Source organism: Gymnoscopelus microlampas, assembly GCF_963454915.1.
Source record: "Gymnoscopelus microlampas genome assembly, chromosome: 7".
NCBI lineage: Eukaryota > Metazoa > Chordata > Actinopteri > Myctophiformes > Myctophidae > Gymnoscopelus > Gymnoscopelus microlampas.
Window position 1 is genome coordinate 39,566,182 of NC_139944.1, and position 17,313 is coordinate 39,583,494.

At 41.8% G+C, this 17,313-nt stretch overlaps 2 protein-coding genes across 7 annotated transcripts in view; one reads left to right on the top strand and one right to left on the bottom strand.

The window, feature by feature from the left end:
- frmd4ba (FERM domain containing 4Ba) overlaps positions 1–5,413 on the top strand; it is a gene marked incomplete at its 5' end in the record, with an annotated part of 60,362 nt that extends 54,949 nt beyond the window's left edge. For 4 of the 6 annotated variants that reach the window (XM_084062526.1, XM_084062521.1, XM_084062522.1 and 1 more), the window contains 4 exons: positions 99–880; positions 1,255–1,381; positions 3,162–3,373; positions 4,113–5,413. In XM_084062526.1, the coding sequence (XP_083918652.1) occupies positions 99–880; positions 1,255–1,381; positions 3,162–3,327 (1,075 nt within the window). In that variant the 3' untranslated portion in view covers positions 3,328–3,373; positions 4,113–5,413. The remainder of the gene's footprint in view (positions 1–98; positions 881–1,254; positions 1,382–3,161; positions 3,374–4,112) is intronic. The other 2 variants (XM_084062525.1, XM_084062524.1) reach the window with 2 other exon arrangements.
- Positions 5,414–9,577: 4,164 nt separating this feature from the next.
- On the bottom strand, positions 9,578–17,085 carry arl6ip5a (ADP-ribosylation factor-like 6 interacting protein 5a). Its single transcript, XM_084062480.1, has 3 exons — positions 16,799–17,085; positions 11,151–11,368; positions 9,578–10,798 (listed from the first exon to the last, which is right to left on the bottom strand). The coding sequence occupies exons 1-3, from the start codon at positions 16,978–16,980 to the stop codon at positions 10,617–10,619; spliced, it is 582 nt and encodes a 193-aa protein (XP_083918606.1). The 5' UTR covers positions 16,981–17,085; the 3' UTR covers positions 9,578–10,616.
- Between the last annotated feature and the right edge of the window lie 228 nt (positions 17,086–17,313).

Sequence of the window (17,313 nt, forward strand, 5' to 3'; positions counted from 1 at the left end):
TAACACAGCTAAACGCTGACGAGTTCTCATTGTTATAAGAGTTTGGGATTTTGGTAGTGTGACAATATATGATACCATAATAACACCCTCTCTTTCAGGTCGGAGGACGGACCGCAGCATTTCCGACAGAGAAGTGGCAGCCTGGAGTCCCAGTCTCAGTTTGTGACGGAGAGTGAGCCTCCGGCTCCGCCCTTTGCCATGTCTCCAGCACGACGTAGCAACAGCACAGAGGTGCTGGACGACGGCTCCTCCTACACAAGCCAGTCCAGCGTTGAGTACAACGCCCCTGGCAACCACAACGCTTATCGGCGGAGGGTCCGTGGCCGCCACAGGAAGGACATCTACGCCAACGCGGGCAGCATGCCCAACCTCGCCCAGCCGGACACTCATTGCTACAACACCTACCAGCCACAGCCACGGCCACGGCCCACCACCACGGCCTACTACGTGACAGGCTATCCTGGCTACGTGGAGCCTGAGCCAGCGTACACCAATGGAGCCTACACCTACGACAACGAGATGGAGGGACACTACAGCGTCAACCCGTCCTACCACCCGACCACACCCGCCTATCGCGGGCAGGACACGTACAGCCGCTACGGCAGCGACGAGCTGGACAGCATGTCGCAGAACCCATATGCTACGTTGCGGCCGCCCAGGAACCGTACGGCGCCCCGCAGCAATGAGCAAGTGACCAAGAACATCCAGAAGGCTTTGGTGGCTGAGCATTTGAGAGGCTGGTACACGCGCAACACGGTACAAAAGCAGCCCGCGTACGACTATGAATATGACAGAGGCTCCCAGCAGAGCCTTGGCTATCAGACCATGCCCATGCCTGCAGCTTACAGCCACAACAGTAGGAGCATGGCCTACTCATCAGGTCAGCTCACCGTTCTTTTACACCCCGTAGAAGTCAGAGGCAATTGTTTTGTCCTGATTATGGACTCTTTGCACAGACGTGTTGTAGCAGGGTAAACACAGCTGCAGCTTTACTGTAGGTATACCAGTTAACAAGCATTGACAATACTGTTGACTACTGTTGGTGCATGCCAACTGGTCCACCTACATCAGACAAATCCAGTCTTATTAGCTACAGCTGTGTTGTTTACCCTGCTGTGAAACTTCTGAAAACGGTCCATTGGAATTTTAGTCACTTATAAAATTAATCTTTTGTATTTTGTTTATTTTTTAAATTTATTTTCTGTTTTTTGTCCTCCTTTTTATTATTATTTTTTTTACCCCCATTGTCCTCAGCTTCTTCTGTTGGCAACTGGCACGGCGGCCACGTGGGTGTTGGCATGGCAGAGTATGACACACCTGTTCATGCACCACAGTCCTACTCCTACAACAACGCACACTACAGTCACGCCGCACCGAACAGGTGAGGAGAAAAACAAAACACAACTACTTGGCCCTAATTCATCTCTTTATCCAATTAGCTACTCCTTGATCCTCCTTATCCCCAGAGCTAAGCGCTACTGTTTAATTACCTGAAAAGGGATGGCTGCAGAAAATATAAGCTATTCCTTGGTTGTGTTATCCCCTCCCCTCCACATGGCTATAATGTGAATTTGTATGTGTAGCCAATGTTAACCTTCTTTCCTGCAACGTCTTGGAATGGATGCGTCTCGGGTTCAAGTCTATTTTCCAACTACTTAGCATGGCTACCTAAGTCCCTGGGTAGGGATTATAGGGTCTGGGCAGCCAATGCTCAGTTCTTCCATAGGGCTTAAGACTGGTTCTCCTCATCCTTAACTGTCCACTGGGCCCTGCTCTTTTATAGATACGGCACCGTCGCCCAACTTTTTAAGGGCTCCTGGTGCAGCCCCAATGGCCAGAGGCGCTGTGCCCTTTTCCCCGCTAGCTCTTCCTCCTCTGCTTCATCCTCCACCTCCTCCCTCCTCTCCTCTTCCTTTCCCTCCTCTTCCTCCTCCCCTGGCTGTCGAGCCAGTCGGGTGGTCTCCAGTCCCGGGCAGCCCCACGCCTCCAGAGGGCACAGGCTCACTACTAAGGTGTCCTTTGCTAAGGGTAGCCCGCCATAGTAAGTAATCAGCAGTAGCCAGAGCCTATGAGGTTTGAGCTTTTTTTCAGTGTGTCCGCAGTGACCTCATAGGCTGCTTGTTGGATGTTTTAGCAGTAAGCTCTGGATTTTTTCTCTGTTTGCCTGTTTGTTCCTCGTGTATGACCAGACGACTGCATGGCTTTTACGACTGTTGCTCATCATGGCTGCCCTGTTTCTTCATTCAACTGCCATGTTATCATCCAGTGGTCACATTTCTCTCAAGGCTTAATTCATACTTAGTCGCAAGACAGTGTCATATGATGAAAATAACTGAAAAAACTGTCATACTAGTTATGTTATTCAGATGTATGTTGCTTACTTGTTCCATGGATAGATGTATGCAGTTTGGTTGTCCACAGATGCCATGAATGTTATTTAGACAGATGATAGGTTTGATGTCAACTTGCTATCCTAGTTACTTTGTAGCACTTCATCATTTTCTTAGCACACACCCTGTTGTTGGGTGACTAAGATTCATGCTGTTTGCGCCGATATTGCACTTTGTAGGTTTTTTGATTGATTGAGTACTTTATTAGTCAAAAATGTAAACAGCACGGAGGTACAGTAAAACACTAAAACGCTAAAAGATAACACAAACGTCCTGGGGACATGTTTCCATTCTGGTCCTATGTATTCAATTCATCAGCAGAGCATAGAGTATTGACACATTAATGCATGTCATCAACAAATACAAGTAGCTATATTTACAGAGGAGAAAACGGAAAACAAAATCGGCGGCATGTATGACCCCTCATGTCAAGAGAATTTAAAATATATCTTCACTTGTAGTTTGCTGACGGATGCTTTTTCAGGACAGTTGTAAGAAGCCAGTGATTCACATCGTTTAATGGATGATGTCAGGGAATTCAACATTATGGTGGCAGAGTAGTATAATGGTTACTCCAGATAAGAGCGTCTGCTAAATACCAAAATTGTAAATTGTCGTTGCATGTCACGCCTTTTTTCAGTTGGAAATGTCATTTCTGATGTACGATGCAGTCGTGCGACAGAGCATAAATTAAGCCTTACAGTGTGCATTTCACCACTCAGACTTGTCTTGTGTCCTCTGCTGTCTGCCCCTCTCCCTTGCCATCCTTAGAAGTGCCCCTCCCATGTGCTGCCATTCACCCATGACCCATGACCCTCTCATGCACAGATGTCCCCCTGAGTTTGAGTGGCGGAGCGGTGGTGATAGGATGGGGGGGCCTGTGGGGCCCCTAGCGATGTGTGCTGCTGTTTCCTATGCTACTGACCAGGATAATTAACCCCCTCCTCCCCCCCATAATCAAAGGCACAGCATAAAAGAAAAGGGTGAGAGACAAAACCACTGAATCCCCCACATGGATGTGATGGTGATGGTGATGCATTCTTTTGTATGTGGCAGGGACTTCAAACAAACAAAACAAACAAAACAAACAAAAACGACTCAAATTTTCATTTCATTTCTCCTGGTGTCCACTGGTGGTGGGAGGACATTTCTGTGTCGGGGAGAAAATGTGACCCCTGAACTTAAGGTTTTGATGTTTGAATTGCAGTGATTTGTGTGTGTGTGTGTGTGTATCTGCTCTGATTGGAGGGTTTAAGAATATGTTTGATCCTGGGTTTGATCTGTTGTCTGAAAGATTAACCGCTCCTTCTGACTGTGACTAACAAAAACCTGCCTAAAATACCTGAAGCAGCAACTTGAATGTTTTCTTTCCTTCTTCCTTTTGTGAGGTTAAAATGATACTGTTTTTGTCAACCCAGGGTTAAATAATTCTAAAGGTCTTTGCACATCAAGTCTGAATTGTCCATGTGTTTTTCCACATCTGTTATTCAAGGATATTGAGCTCCTTACAAGCATATTGACTGAAACACTGAAAATTGTCACGTCTCAATTGGCGTGTATGCTGTAATGGATTATTATTTTATAACGTGCAAAACATTGGACAAATTGTTTTCACTTGGTTTGTAAAGACCTTAAGGACTCCCATTCAATGATATTCCTTTGCTTGCATTGAGCCATCATCAGCTCACGTTCACTGGTCTAACATGTACGTGTTTATTACAGATCCTACATTGACGTGAACCAAATGGACTCGCACTTAAGCAGCCAAACGAACAGCGACTTGGACCCAGAGGAACAGATTTGTTGGCATGAGAGTGCAAAGCCAGGAACAATAGTTTAGTTGTCGATCAGCCATCCATGTGTTTTTTTTTTTTACACTTTTTACTTTTAACATGTGGACAACGTGCCTTAGACTGCACTTACCTGTTTTTCTGGAAAAGGATCCAAAGAATCAAGGAAGTACTGTACAACTGAGGACTTCAACCCATAAAGGGAAACCAAGTCTTTTTACATTTTAGTTCTCTTACTGTACATGCAGTTGCCAAACTGACTCGGATCCTTGGGTGCTCTCTGAATTAACCCCCACCGCCACCCCACCCCACAGGGCATCAGCATGTTCCAGATTGCGCCATTGCGAGTGTGTGTGGTGATGGCATTTGTGTTGCGTGCACTGGGCTTGCACCTGAGAGACGCTGCTGTGCTCTGTGCGGAACTGCCAAAGGGGAACGGGGGACCACCACGCACGCCTGAATTTATCCCTGCATTCTTCGATTTGGTGCTCTTCAACACACACTGACTTCACAAGACCAAGGACTAGGACCGTCCCTAAATTCAGGATACTGAGCCACGATAAACAAAGTATGACTCATCTTCAACCTGCTTATACTCGTGTGTGAACACTGTAACAATGAAGGACCTGTTGAGAACAGATAGGACGCTATTAAAAAAAAAGAAAATGAAGGACTGAACTCTTTTGAGTGGAAAGATGGCTACCTGCTGAGACATCCTGCAGTCACCTGAACCAAATCGGTCATAGTATTGTTTGGAACAACTGCACTGCTTTTTCTATTATTTGTTTGTCATTCAAGTAATTTGCAACGTATTCAGCCTTTAACACAGTCACAGTAATTCAAATACAGCTCACTGCCAAACACTACTTTCTAACACCACTCAAGTATATATCCCATGTCACCAGCTCTGATATCTTTAACAGTTGTTTTATTTTAATACTCTAAAGCCTCATCTCATTGGTCATTATTACAGTAAATTCCAGCTTTTATTTGACAAGCATCCCATGCTGGTATCCATGGACTGGTGCTCTCAATTTCTCCCAAGAGAATGAAGCTATTTGTACATGTTGATATTGTAAATAGATTGGTTCTATCTTTTTGGAGCCTTTTTAACGTATGTTTTTAAAAAAAGAAGCATGTAATATATAGCAAACAATCAATTTTTGTTAAGCTGGTTCTTAGTAATTTGTATAATTGCATTTGTTTGAATTAAAAAAGATCTAAACATTTTGAGCCAGTTTGATTTGCATTTCATGTGTATTTTATTATTGCAAATTCACAGAAAGGAAACGTCTGAGAGTGAAATGCAGAATGAGGAAGAGGCTGATTAGCCTGAAGGGAAGGATCTCATCCCAGCATGAGCTTTAAACCCAATCCATTTCACTAGGTCATTGAATGCCCCATCAGCCAATTCAATTAGTAAAATGGGGTTTATTGCGAGGGAAGTACAATGTTTTTCTCCACTTAAAGGGTTCCAAGAATGGCTAATTAACCTGAAGACATTTAATGACTGTAAGAAAAAGAAATACTTTTGTGTTTTCATTGGAAATGTATGGTGGATTTCTTAAATTACCAATGTAAACATTAAAACTGCACATTTGTAGATTTTTGACAGTCTCACACTTATAATCTACTTTGAACAGAGGAGGATTAAAGTCTGCCAGGGGGGGGGGGTCATCTTTGGGCTTTATCTTAATGTACACAATTTAATATTTGACTGGGGAATGGTAATTAGTCTTTCATACAGATCAGATGATGTGTAATTATGAAGAAAAGCTATTTTAGTCTTCTAACTCTGCAATGCTGCTTTAGGAACACCACCTCTGCAGCAATAATTGTGTGTCCTGTGGCATTTTGCTGTCCTTTCCCACCAGTGTTGTCAGCCAGGCTGGTTCTCTGTCTGCTTAAGCCATAAACCTACCTAACCAGTCCTTAAAAACCTGACACACCCCCACTCTGACCAAATAACCCCTTCTTCCGGCATTTATGGCACTCAATCCTCTCAGTAGGCGTCCATGTAAGCAAGTCTGTTGTACACATCTATTGGGCTTGCACTCCTCCATAGATGACCCTGCGACCTTTGACCCCCACCCCCACCACTTCTCTTCCTTCCCCAGCTGACACACATTTTTCAGCAGCCATGAGTGTTTCCTACATTCTGTCCTGCAGCAGTAGCCTCCATGCAGGTTACATTTGACCAGTTAAGACTGTTATGGCTAATTTGTAAAACTTTGATACGTCACTTTTACTGTTGAGCTATAACGGAGAGAGCGCATTTGAGAAGGCAAGTTATTTCCGTTTGAGTTTCATGCAATACCTCTTGTCAACCAGTAGTGGTCCTACTTGACCACATGATATAAATACCTTATCAGAAGGGCGGGGAGACCACATCCAACCACTGCAGTTGTGTTAGTTATATTAACATACTCTAACACAGTGGTTCTTAAACATTTTAATTTCAAGGACTGACTCTCATAACTCTGACAGATTACAAATGTAACCAAATGGACATGTAAGGCTCCATTTGGTTCCATTTGTACACTCAGAGTTACAGACCTGTAAGGGTCCATATGGAACCCCCCTCAAGAAAACCTGGGTGTCCCTGGGCCCCACTTTGAGAACCACTGCTCTAACATACAGATTGGTTGTAGTTATGGATTGCAGCTCTCTAACTTGAATGAACCCCAGGGAGGTCTTGCTCTAGGAGAGTCGGCAGCAGCTCATTGAGGTTAGCCAGGGTGTAAAAGAGACGGTGTTTTAGATCCAGCTGTCTTTCTGTCTCTGCTTCTTTGCTGGACACCAGCTGCACACAGACATCAGGGGGGAGGTTTGTTCCAGCTGACATACGACTACATAAACAATGGTGTCTATGTGCACCCCCCCCCCCCCCACACACACACACAGTACAGACAGACCAAACTCAAACTCCCCAGATTTTGAGAGCAGATAATGTAATCAAACCCACACAATTATGACTCCTGCTTAGCTGAATGCAGGTAAAAGATATCAGCTAAATCTAATTTCAAGGAGCTAATGCTTCTGATTATTTGCCAGATCATGTGCACCTTTATTATGCATAACCTTCCCCCAAATAATGAAAGCGCAATATAGGCGTATTCAACTGTATTGGTCAAATTGCTCCCACAGAGACCAATACAATACAAGTGCAATACACTGCAGAGGTCATTGCGGGTCATGAGTAACCACTTTCGACCTGGTGTCCTTATTTTTGGCATGTCATTATATAGGTGAACTTTTCAAAGATTGTACAACATTATCTAAAAGCTTACTTTGAAAAGTAGCAGAAATTGTTTTTTGATATCTTTGAAATGAAGTTACACGGTCAGCTGTGGCAGTGGCCCCTGCAACCGGATCTGAATCAGAATGACAGATTGTTTGAGTGATGAAGCTAGTTAACCAGCTTAGCTACGCAGAAGCCAAAGCCACTCTCGGGCAGGCCAAGCGTGCCGCCAGCACGATGGATCACACACAGGCAGCTCGCCTGTGCCTGAGCGAGCAGAACTTGTATGTTGCATTACGCTAGATTACCCTCCATTTCATGCCGACGCGTTGTTGAGACAATGGAAACAGGAGACAGATGTTATTATTCAAAAGCTAACACATATCATGGCGAGGAGAGCACAGTGTTCTTACTGAACAGCTTACGCAAAAGAACATGGTTTTGTGTTCATTGTACAGTATGGAATAGCAGTGGTTTTAACATTACATACTATCAGTGGTGGACTGATAGTACTGTATGTACTCGACCCTAGTACCAAAGTCAAAGTATGGATACTCTTGATCAAATATGACTCTCCTACAAGTCAAAGTTGCTCTGTCAAATTTGTATTTGAGTTAAAGTACTGGAGTACTTGCTCTTGAAAATACTTAAATATTCAAAAGTACATGCTTTTAAAAATAAAATAGTGAAAATAGACTATCTACAAGCTCAAAATGCATCACATTGCGATCTATTGTGAGCGTGTAGATGGGCTATTTTCAATATTATTTTAAATAAGGCTTAAACGGTTAATTCAGAATGTACAGATACAAAAGAAATCTACTTAAGAACAGTACTGAAGTGAACGTATCTCATTACTGTCCACCACTGCATATTATACTCTCGCAAAACAGCACCAGAAGATAAGTGCTGTTTTTGAACATGGTGCAGTAAAAAAAATCCGTCCTTGCCAGGATCCCACATCTGTTCAGGAGAATGCACCACAGGCACATGACTGTTGGCTGTGCTGCACCCCAGCAGACGCACACATGTTTTGTGAGGATCCTGCCAACAACACAACAGCTGCAGAGAGAGAGGGAGGAAGAACAAGGGCATACACTGTACCCCTCACAGACTTGACTCTGCAGCACAGAGAGAAAAGCCCTGCAACTCCACACCAGTGTCACCGAGAGAGCACTTACACCTGAATATGTCAAGGTCATCAGGTGATGACCTCGCTTTCTCCCTCATGCATCCAGTGTACTTGAAAAGGCTTAATTCCAAAATGATAAACTTTGACTTCTGAAAAAAGAACATTGCCACTGGGAATTCAATTAATCTCTATTTCAAAAGCCTTCCATTTAAGAATCCCTTAAAAAGTTCCAGCCACCATTTAAGAATCCCTTAAAAAGTTCCAGCGTCAATCTCTTTTAAACAACAATGGCACATCTTTCAAGAAGACAATGATTCTTCAATGCATGTTTTTCCCCTCTCCTATCTGCCACCACCTAGATGTGAATAACCGTGTCAATAGAATACTCCAGATGCACTCAATTTATGTGCAATTTCAAATGGAATCCAATATGAAAGGCAAAAAGTAGCTGACAGTGGCTTAACTCGGGTACGGGGGAGAGCGACTGCAGATGAACCCAGTCTATCACCGTGCTCTCCACACACTGTGATCTAATGCAGTGGTTCCCAAACAGCGGTTCGGGACCCCGTTTCTTTTCTTTTTTTTCTTTTTTTAAATGTTCACAAAATAAAATCTTTTCAAACATTTTGAATTGCAGAAATCAAAAAAGAAAAAAAATGAAATAGTGAAAGTAGCAGATATACAAGCTCACAGTGCACTGTGAGCTTGTAGATCAGCTATTTTCACCATTTTTTTGAACCCCTAATCTAATGCAGCCTACTGATTAGCGTTGGGACAAAGTGGAGTGGAGAGCAAAGTTGGTCAATCCATCACCCAGGGGGGTGGGGGCACTGTCAAGATAAAACACTCAGGTGCAAGATGAATACTGATAGACACAGGTTAAGACCTCACGCCCCTTTGAAGTCTTCATTCGTCGACACTGGTTAAGACCTCACATGCCTTTGAAGTCTTTATTTAAACATTTGCGCAATGACCATTTGATCTGACCCAGAAAGGACAAAAAAATCATAAATCTATGTCAAACTCAGATCGACACAAAATACGCTCATTTTGTGTGGTTCCTTTTATTTGCATTTGGTTTTCTACTCATTTATGTAGTTAACCGTTACATTTTATGAGGAGAAACATATTATCCAAATGGGTAGACTTGAAAAACAGGCCAGTCCCTGGAGTATCTTGGCAGTGCTGTGTGTTGAGTGTGCACTTTTCATCTTTGTTGCAAACAGCATGGTTCTGATTGGTTTCACGACTTCAGCGAATACTGGCAACACTGAAAGCAATTTCTGAGACTGATTGCATACAGACTAAACACTTTTGCATGACAATTGCATGATTTACATTAAAACACTTTTTCAGCACAGTTACCCTCTTTAAAAAAAAAGGAAAGAGAAAGAAACCATTTTCACATTACATTAGCAGTATGCATAAATAAAAAAAAACATTTTAAAGAAAGCCCAATACTGCTTAGCTGGACGTTAGATTCAATTCAATAATTCAAATTAAATGAAGTGACCTGAATCCCTTGAGTCAAGACTGCGCTTCATATTTTTAATACAAACACTACAGAAGGTACACCAAACAAATGTTTTCAGCAGTTTAAGTCACTTTTTTTGAATGGTTTCCTTGCTGCATAGTAACAGTGAAACTGCACAGCAAAGATGAGAGGCACTATTGAGATGCCTTCGTCACTGCTGTTCTTGAGAGAAGTGCCCCAACAAGTTCTGGGTGGGGTGCCAAACATCCTGAGGTAATGTGAAAACCCTTTGCACAACAATGCTGTCAGCTACTCCTCGCCAAACACACACATGAACGCACTTGCATGTATAATATGCTTTAAGAGGCTTCATATTAAACAGGTTGAGATGAAACTACAATCATGTATGGACACAATTCAAGTTAATTCTGTTTTTTATCCTAAAAACAAACAAATAAAACAAAATGGAGGCAAAGACCTATGGCAAAAACAGGATTGTGTACATGTGTGTTTGTTATGCTTCATTTATATTTGGTTGTGTGCCGCAACAACCCAAATAAGCAACCAAGTATTAACACGGCTTTGTGATTCACAATCCTTCCTTAAGTTTTGCCTCCAGTAAATTCTGGATTTTTTGGAAGTTCTCTTCCTGCTGTCCCAGAGCTTCCAGCAAGATGCCCATCGGTGACCTCTTCAGCCCCGCCCCCTCTATCTTGTTCTCCAGTTTATTCTTCATGTTACGAAGGCGAAGTGAAGCATGAGCAAATATCACTGAAATGCATGAACAGATGAGGAAGCATATGTTAACTGTTGTTTTGCATCTTTTTCTGGCAATCTATCAGGTACAAGAGTGCCTGTAAGTGTAAATGTAGTGTGTAAAGCTTTAAAACTAAACTAGAACATAATTATCATAAAGATAAAATTCAAATTGCAATGTAACAGTTTTAAGTGATCTAATAACTAAAATAACATGTTTTAGGCCTACATGTACTCCCGCAATTAAATTCTAAAATTAGGTGTCATTTTCCCCCCTAAGTTGCATATCTCATGTTTTTTTCTTTTTCTTTTCTAGTTTTCTTCCGCTGGCACAAATGTAAACTTTTAATATTTCAATGTAACTTACTAGCCAGGGGGAAAGTGATTCCTGACATGAAGACCATAACACCTCCGAGCAGAGACATCAGCATATAGCTGGCTATCATCACTGCAAAGACGAACGCTGCGGGGTTCTGCCTCTTAAAGCTCTTGATCATGGCTTTATTCTCCCCGGTCCACACTGAACCCAGGAAGACCCCTGTCACCACGGCTATTCCCATGAACATCCCCAAAGGGTTCAGGAACCTGCAGGGCAACAGGATGGATGACACAAGATAAAAGCAGGGCTTAATGCTTCTTTTTAGACAGAATCGTTTTACCCTGTGGTCACTGGCATCCCCTAGTGGTTAAAAGTTGTTTGTGCAAAAACACAACTGCAATCAGACGACTATGATTACCCAATGAGTCACTGTCTGTCTCTTAGAGATTAACATCATTCCACATGTCCAAACCAATATCATGTACAGTAAGTCATAGGGTAATTTTCCCAGCCTGTGTTGATATTGGGAGAATATTGCTGTATGTGGACATGATTATTATGAGATGGTGTGTGTGTGAGAGAGAGAGAGAGAGAGAGAGAGAGAGAGAGAGAGAGAGAGAGAGAGAGAGAGAGAGAGAGAGAGAGAGAGAGAGAAAGAAAGAAAGAAAGAAAGAAAGAAAGAGAGAGAGAGAGAGAGAGAGAGAGAGAGAGAGAGAGAGACTACACATTATCATTATCGGCTTAAAGTGAGGTTCTCAAACGGTTCTCAAAGTGAGGTCCGGGGACCCCCAGGGGTCCTTGAGCGGATTCCAGGGGGTCCCCAGCTAAATATGTTACTACGAAAAGAATCAGTTTAACCCTATATATTATCGGCTATGTGAAAATAGCAGACATTTTAATGACACAAGTCTTCAACAGTGGGTCCGGGACCCCTAGGGGGTCCTCAGAGTTACTACAGGGGGTCCGCCAAATCTTTATGTGATATGATTTTTCTTTTTACCATAACCACTCGAAACCTAGCATCCCTTTTCTGAGGAGAACTTTAGCCAAAAATAGCAGATCTACAAGCCCACAACGCCTCGCGCTGCGAGGCGTTGTGGGATTGTAGATCGGCTATTTTTGGCAAAGAGGTATAGGTGTAGAGGGAAAAAAGAGCAGACTAAGTAAACAAAAAAAAGTATAATTTACTTGAGCACCTGCCCCTCAAAATGTCTGTGCACGCCACTGGATATATATCTATATCTATGTAAATATATATATATATTGGCTTGACATTAAAAAGTTTGAGAACCACTATTAACAGCTGACTGGAGACAGAGCTTATGAGGCCTTTTCATACCAACACTATGTCATCACGGCCAAATGGCCAGAATGGCACTATTATTAGAAATCTAGATCATGTTTTCCAAGGTTCTAGCCTAAAGCCTCATTTATACTTGGTCGTAGCCTACTACAGTTGCTCACCAAAGGTGTTCAAGTGAAAAACGAGAAAGGCAGTTAAATTGCCAACTAAATCATGACATACATTATTGGCCAGATATTGTTGTTCCCTCACCATACCCTCATTGGCCTAGTATACCAATATCATTATGTCACAGCTTCATCATGACAAGCTTTTAAAAAGCCAAACTACGTTTATAAGCATTATACTAGTAAATACACGAATATGGTGTTATAGGCCTACCATATACAAAGTAACTAAGTACATTTACTCAAGTACTGTACTTAAGTACAAATTTGAGGTATTTTACTTTACTGGAGTATTTAGTATTTTTTCATAGCCCTGAAACATGACTGTCAGACGAGCGTCATGTGAACTATGGCTACAGTTTTCAGTACTTTTACTTCTACTCCATTACATTTCAAAGGCAAATATTGTACTGTTACTCGGCTACAATTATTTGAGCACTTTAGTTACTAGTTACTTATCTACTTGTAGATTTTGATTATTATTACACAACATACATGAACCACTCTTCAGCCCAATATACATTCCGGCCAAATAGCCGATTTACAAGTCCATGATGCATAACGAGCTTGTATCGGCCGTTTAGCTCAGTTGGTTAGAGCGTGGTGCTAATAACGCCAAGGTCGTGGGTTCGATCCCCACAATGGCCACTCTGTTTTTTTTAAAGGGCCCCAATTGAAACAAGCCTTTGGGTTTTTTAATCCTATTTAGTTATGGGGCCAGGCTTCCAGCATGGACCCATATTGTTATTCGCATTATTTCCGTTTCTTCTTCTGCCACTTTTGGCAGTTCTGGCTGAACCGTGCAGTCGCTTTTTATGAAACTCGGCCATATGATAGATGGTCATGAAAAACGATCAAGAAATAATTCTCACAATCTTTCGTCAAAAGGTGGCGCTATAGCACTCAATTGAAAAATGCCAACTTTGAACAGGTACAACTCATGCCCTATTTGACCTACAGCCATGAAACTTCGACGCACACATGCGTCTCCTCATGCTGAACAACTTTCACCCTCTGACTTTTGACCTCTGACCTTTAGATCTCCCTCCATTTTGAATTATATGAAAAACAGTTAAAACCTATCTCCTCCTGGGATTTTTGAGTAATCTGCACGAAACTTTTTACACATGAACTTTGGACCTATACCAAAAAACGTTTGCAAAATATCTTCCATAAGTGAAAAAATGAAGCTTTAATGAGCCAATGAATATTGCAGTTTTATGACAATTATTCATCTGCCCCTAACTCATACATGCAGACTTACCATTCTTTGAAACTTTGCAGAAATGTAAAGGGCCATTCCAAATATCACTGAAACCAATCTTACTCCAATTGGTCAAACGGGGGCGCTATAGCAATTTTTTGAAAATTGAAACTTTAAACAGGCAAAAGTCATGCCTCGTTTGGCCGACAGCCATTAGACCTGCTTACACATGTGCCTTGACTAATGAGGAACACATCTATCACGTTGACCAGTAAGCACCGCCCTTAGATTGTCCGCAATCTTGAGCAGTTTGAAAAACACTTAAACCCAGGATTTTTCAGCTATTTGCGTGAAACTGTATCATCTGTGTGATCTCCTTTCACAGGTTCTTGTCTGTTGGTGGCTTCTCGCTTAAATGTGTGCCCCACAACCTGAAGGTCACCAGTTCAAGCCTCACTTGGTGCAGACTTCATCTAAGTTGCATTTCACACAACATGACTATCAATGAATACATCTGTAATTGTTAAAGATAACATGAAATACTTAATTGAGTGTTTTTTACATACAGCTGATCTACAATCTCACAACTTTTCAGATAGCAATGAGAGTATGTTTTTTCAATGTATAACATACTTCATTGTGAAAATAGCCGATGTACAATCTGACAACTTTTAATGGTTTGTGAGCTTGTAGATCGGCTACTTTTACTAGTTTTGGTTCTAAGGAGATGTACAATTTTGAACAGTTTGAAAAACACTTAAAGCCAGGATTTTTCAGCTATTTGCGTGAAACTGTATCATCTGTGTGATCTCCTTTTTCACAGTTCCCTGTCTGTTGGTCCAATGGTGTCTCCCTTAAATAAGTGCCTCACAATCTCAAGGTCGCCAGTTCAAGCCTCACTTGATGTAGACTTCATTTAAGTTGAATTGCAAACAACATGACTGTATCAATGAATACATGTGCAAATGTTAAAGATAACCTGAAATGCTCATTTGAGAGTACGTTTTTTCAATGTATGACATATTCATTCTGAAATTAGCCGATCTACAATCTCAAAACTTTTCAGATAGCAACGTGTTTCTGAGCTTGTAGATCGGCTGCTTTCACTGTTTTCGGTTGCGAGGATATATACAATTTCTCTATTTGTAAATGGTTTGTGAACGAGTGGTCTTAGTGTTGGCTTGGTTCATGACAGAATGCAAGAGTTTATGATCTTCTACAGACAACATCAGCCTGGACAAAGCTATAGCAATATAGGTAGTGTTGCAGCTACCTAAGAGTGCCTCATGACCGCAAGGTTGCCGGTTCAAGCCTCACTTGATGCAGACTCATTTAAGTTGAATTGCAAAAAACATGACTCAATCTATTCCGTTTCCATGGCTCTCTCTCTCTCTCTTCAATCTATTCCGTTTCCATGTCTTTCTCTTCAATCTATTCCGTTTCCATGTCTCTCTCTGTCGCTTCAATCTGTTCCGTTTCTATCTTCAATCGATTCCGTTTCCATGTCTCTGTCTCTTCAATCTATTCCGTCTCTCTCTCTCTCTCTCTCTCTCTCTCTCTCTCTCTCTCTCTCTCTCTCTCTCTCTCTCTCTCTCTCTCTCTCTCTCTCTCTCTCTCTCTCTCTCTCTCTCTCTCTCTCTCTCTCTCTCTCTCTCTCTCTCTCTCTCTCTCTCTCTCTCTCTCTCTCTCTCTCTCTCTCTCTCTCTCAGGGTCGGCCATAGCTGAGTGGCTAGGGAGCCAGAGGCTCTGGTTGACCTGGTTGATGAAATTTGTCCCTGAGCAAGACTCTTAACCCCTAATTGCTCACAGGCCCTCATTGGAAACAAGACCGCAAGGACTTTCATGAACTGACCTGTTAAAGGAATTATCATTTCTCTTTCTCTCTCCTGGCCCCATATTATCGCTGCTTGCAGCTATATTTGACCTTGTATTTGAACTGTACTTTCATGTGTTTTTTTCTGCAAAGTATTCAATCAATCAATCAATCAATCAATCTATTTTCAAATGAGTTTATACATTTTGAAAACATGAAAGGGAAGATTTCAGCATAATGAGTACTTTTCTTTTGGTACTTTAAGTACATTTGTATGACAATACTTTTGTACTTTTACTCAAGTAAATTCTGAATACCAGACTTGTACAATAGGGTATGTATAAATACTTTTACTTAAAGTCAAAATGTGAGTACTTCTTCCATCACTGGCTGCACAGCTTCGTCATGACAAGCTTTTAAAAAGCCAAACTACGTTTATAAGCATTATACTAGTAAATAGTAATACACGAATATGGTGTAGTAGGCCTACCTATAATGCTTAGAGTGCATACGCTATGACAACAACAGAAAATATCAAATACCGTGACATGGCACGCATATCTCTGGTCATAGCGTTAGAGGGAGTTCCCCTTAACGCTATGTTACTTTCGAGCCGTTGCCCGGGACACACCCGGAAAAGCAGGCTGCGCGTCAGGCTCGTCAGTAGTGAAAATAAAAAATACACTTTCGCTACACACCAAAACAAAGACAGTTTTAAGATGTTGAAAGCCTTCTTTCCTTAATGGGAAATGGGACTCGGAGTCCCCAACCTCACGTCTAAAATACACTTTTTGGCCAGAAAAGAAAATATTTCACCGGATGGAAAAAATAATGCGTTAATCCACTGCGCCCCCTACAGATCTTGTCAATAGAAAGAATCCATTGACCAGATCCGTAGGGGGCGCAGTGGAGTAACTACAACATTTTCCATCCGGTGAAATATTTTCTTTTCTCGCAAAAAAAAAAAAAAAATCACCGAGTGTTCGCACTAAGAAAGTAGGCTTTCAGCATCTTAAACCCGTCTTTGTTTTGGTGATTAGCGAAAGTGTATCTTTTTACGTTTACTACAGTCGAGTAGTAACATAGAGGAGAACTCCTTCTAACGCTATGGACCAGAGCTATGGCACGCAGTGAGAAGTTACAAATGATCATACTTACTAATAAGCAACAAGCGCATCGTGCGCATGCAGCACAGTTTGTCACACTTACCCAACTATAAGGAACACAACGATGGCCATTAATAAATAGTTAGTCTGATAGTACAGCAGGTTGTTGACAACTCTGTTGTTCCATTTCCCCAAGTCTTTCACATCAGGTTTGGCGAACCTATCCGCACCGGGGAAGAAATCCTCCCATGTCCTGAGAGCTGTGAGTTCTATTTCTTTGGCCATTTGTCTTCAGTGACTATTATTATTTATAGTAAATACTATTGTTATAATATACTACTGTATTATTATTAACTGAATGGCAGCAGCCAGCAGCAACGCAAAAGCGGAAGATCGATCATCGATTTAAACACTCTCGCGATGACAGGAGCGTAGCCAAGACGGTCATCTGTCATGACAGTCATGGATGATCTTCAAAATAGTGTTTGCACTTTATTTATTTTTGGCCCGTACATCTACATAAACGTTCATATTTCAAATATAAAGTGCAAAACCCATGGCCATTGATGTTACAATTATGTGCTGCCCCTCAAACGTACCTGTTTATTTCGTATTGTT

Coding starts and splice junctions, on each gene's coding strand:
- arl6ip5a (XM_084062480.1), bottom strand. CDS start 16,980: ATGGCCAAAGAAATAGAACTCACAGCTCTCAGGACATGGGAGGATTTC. Junction 11,369..16,798: donor GTTGTGTTCCTTATAGTTGG/GTAAGTGTGACA, acceptor GTTGCCCTGCAG/GTTCCTGAACCCTTTGGGGA. Junction 10,799..11,150: donor AATCACTTTCCCCCTGGCTA/GTAAGTTACATT, acceptor CATGCATTTCAG/TGATATTTGCTCATGCTTCA.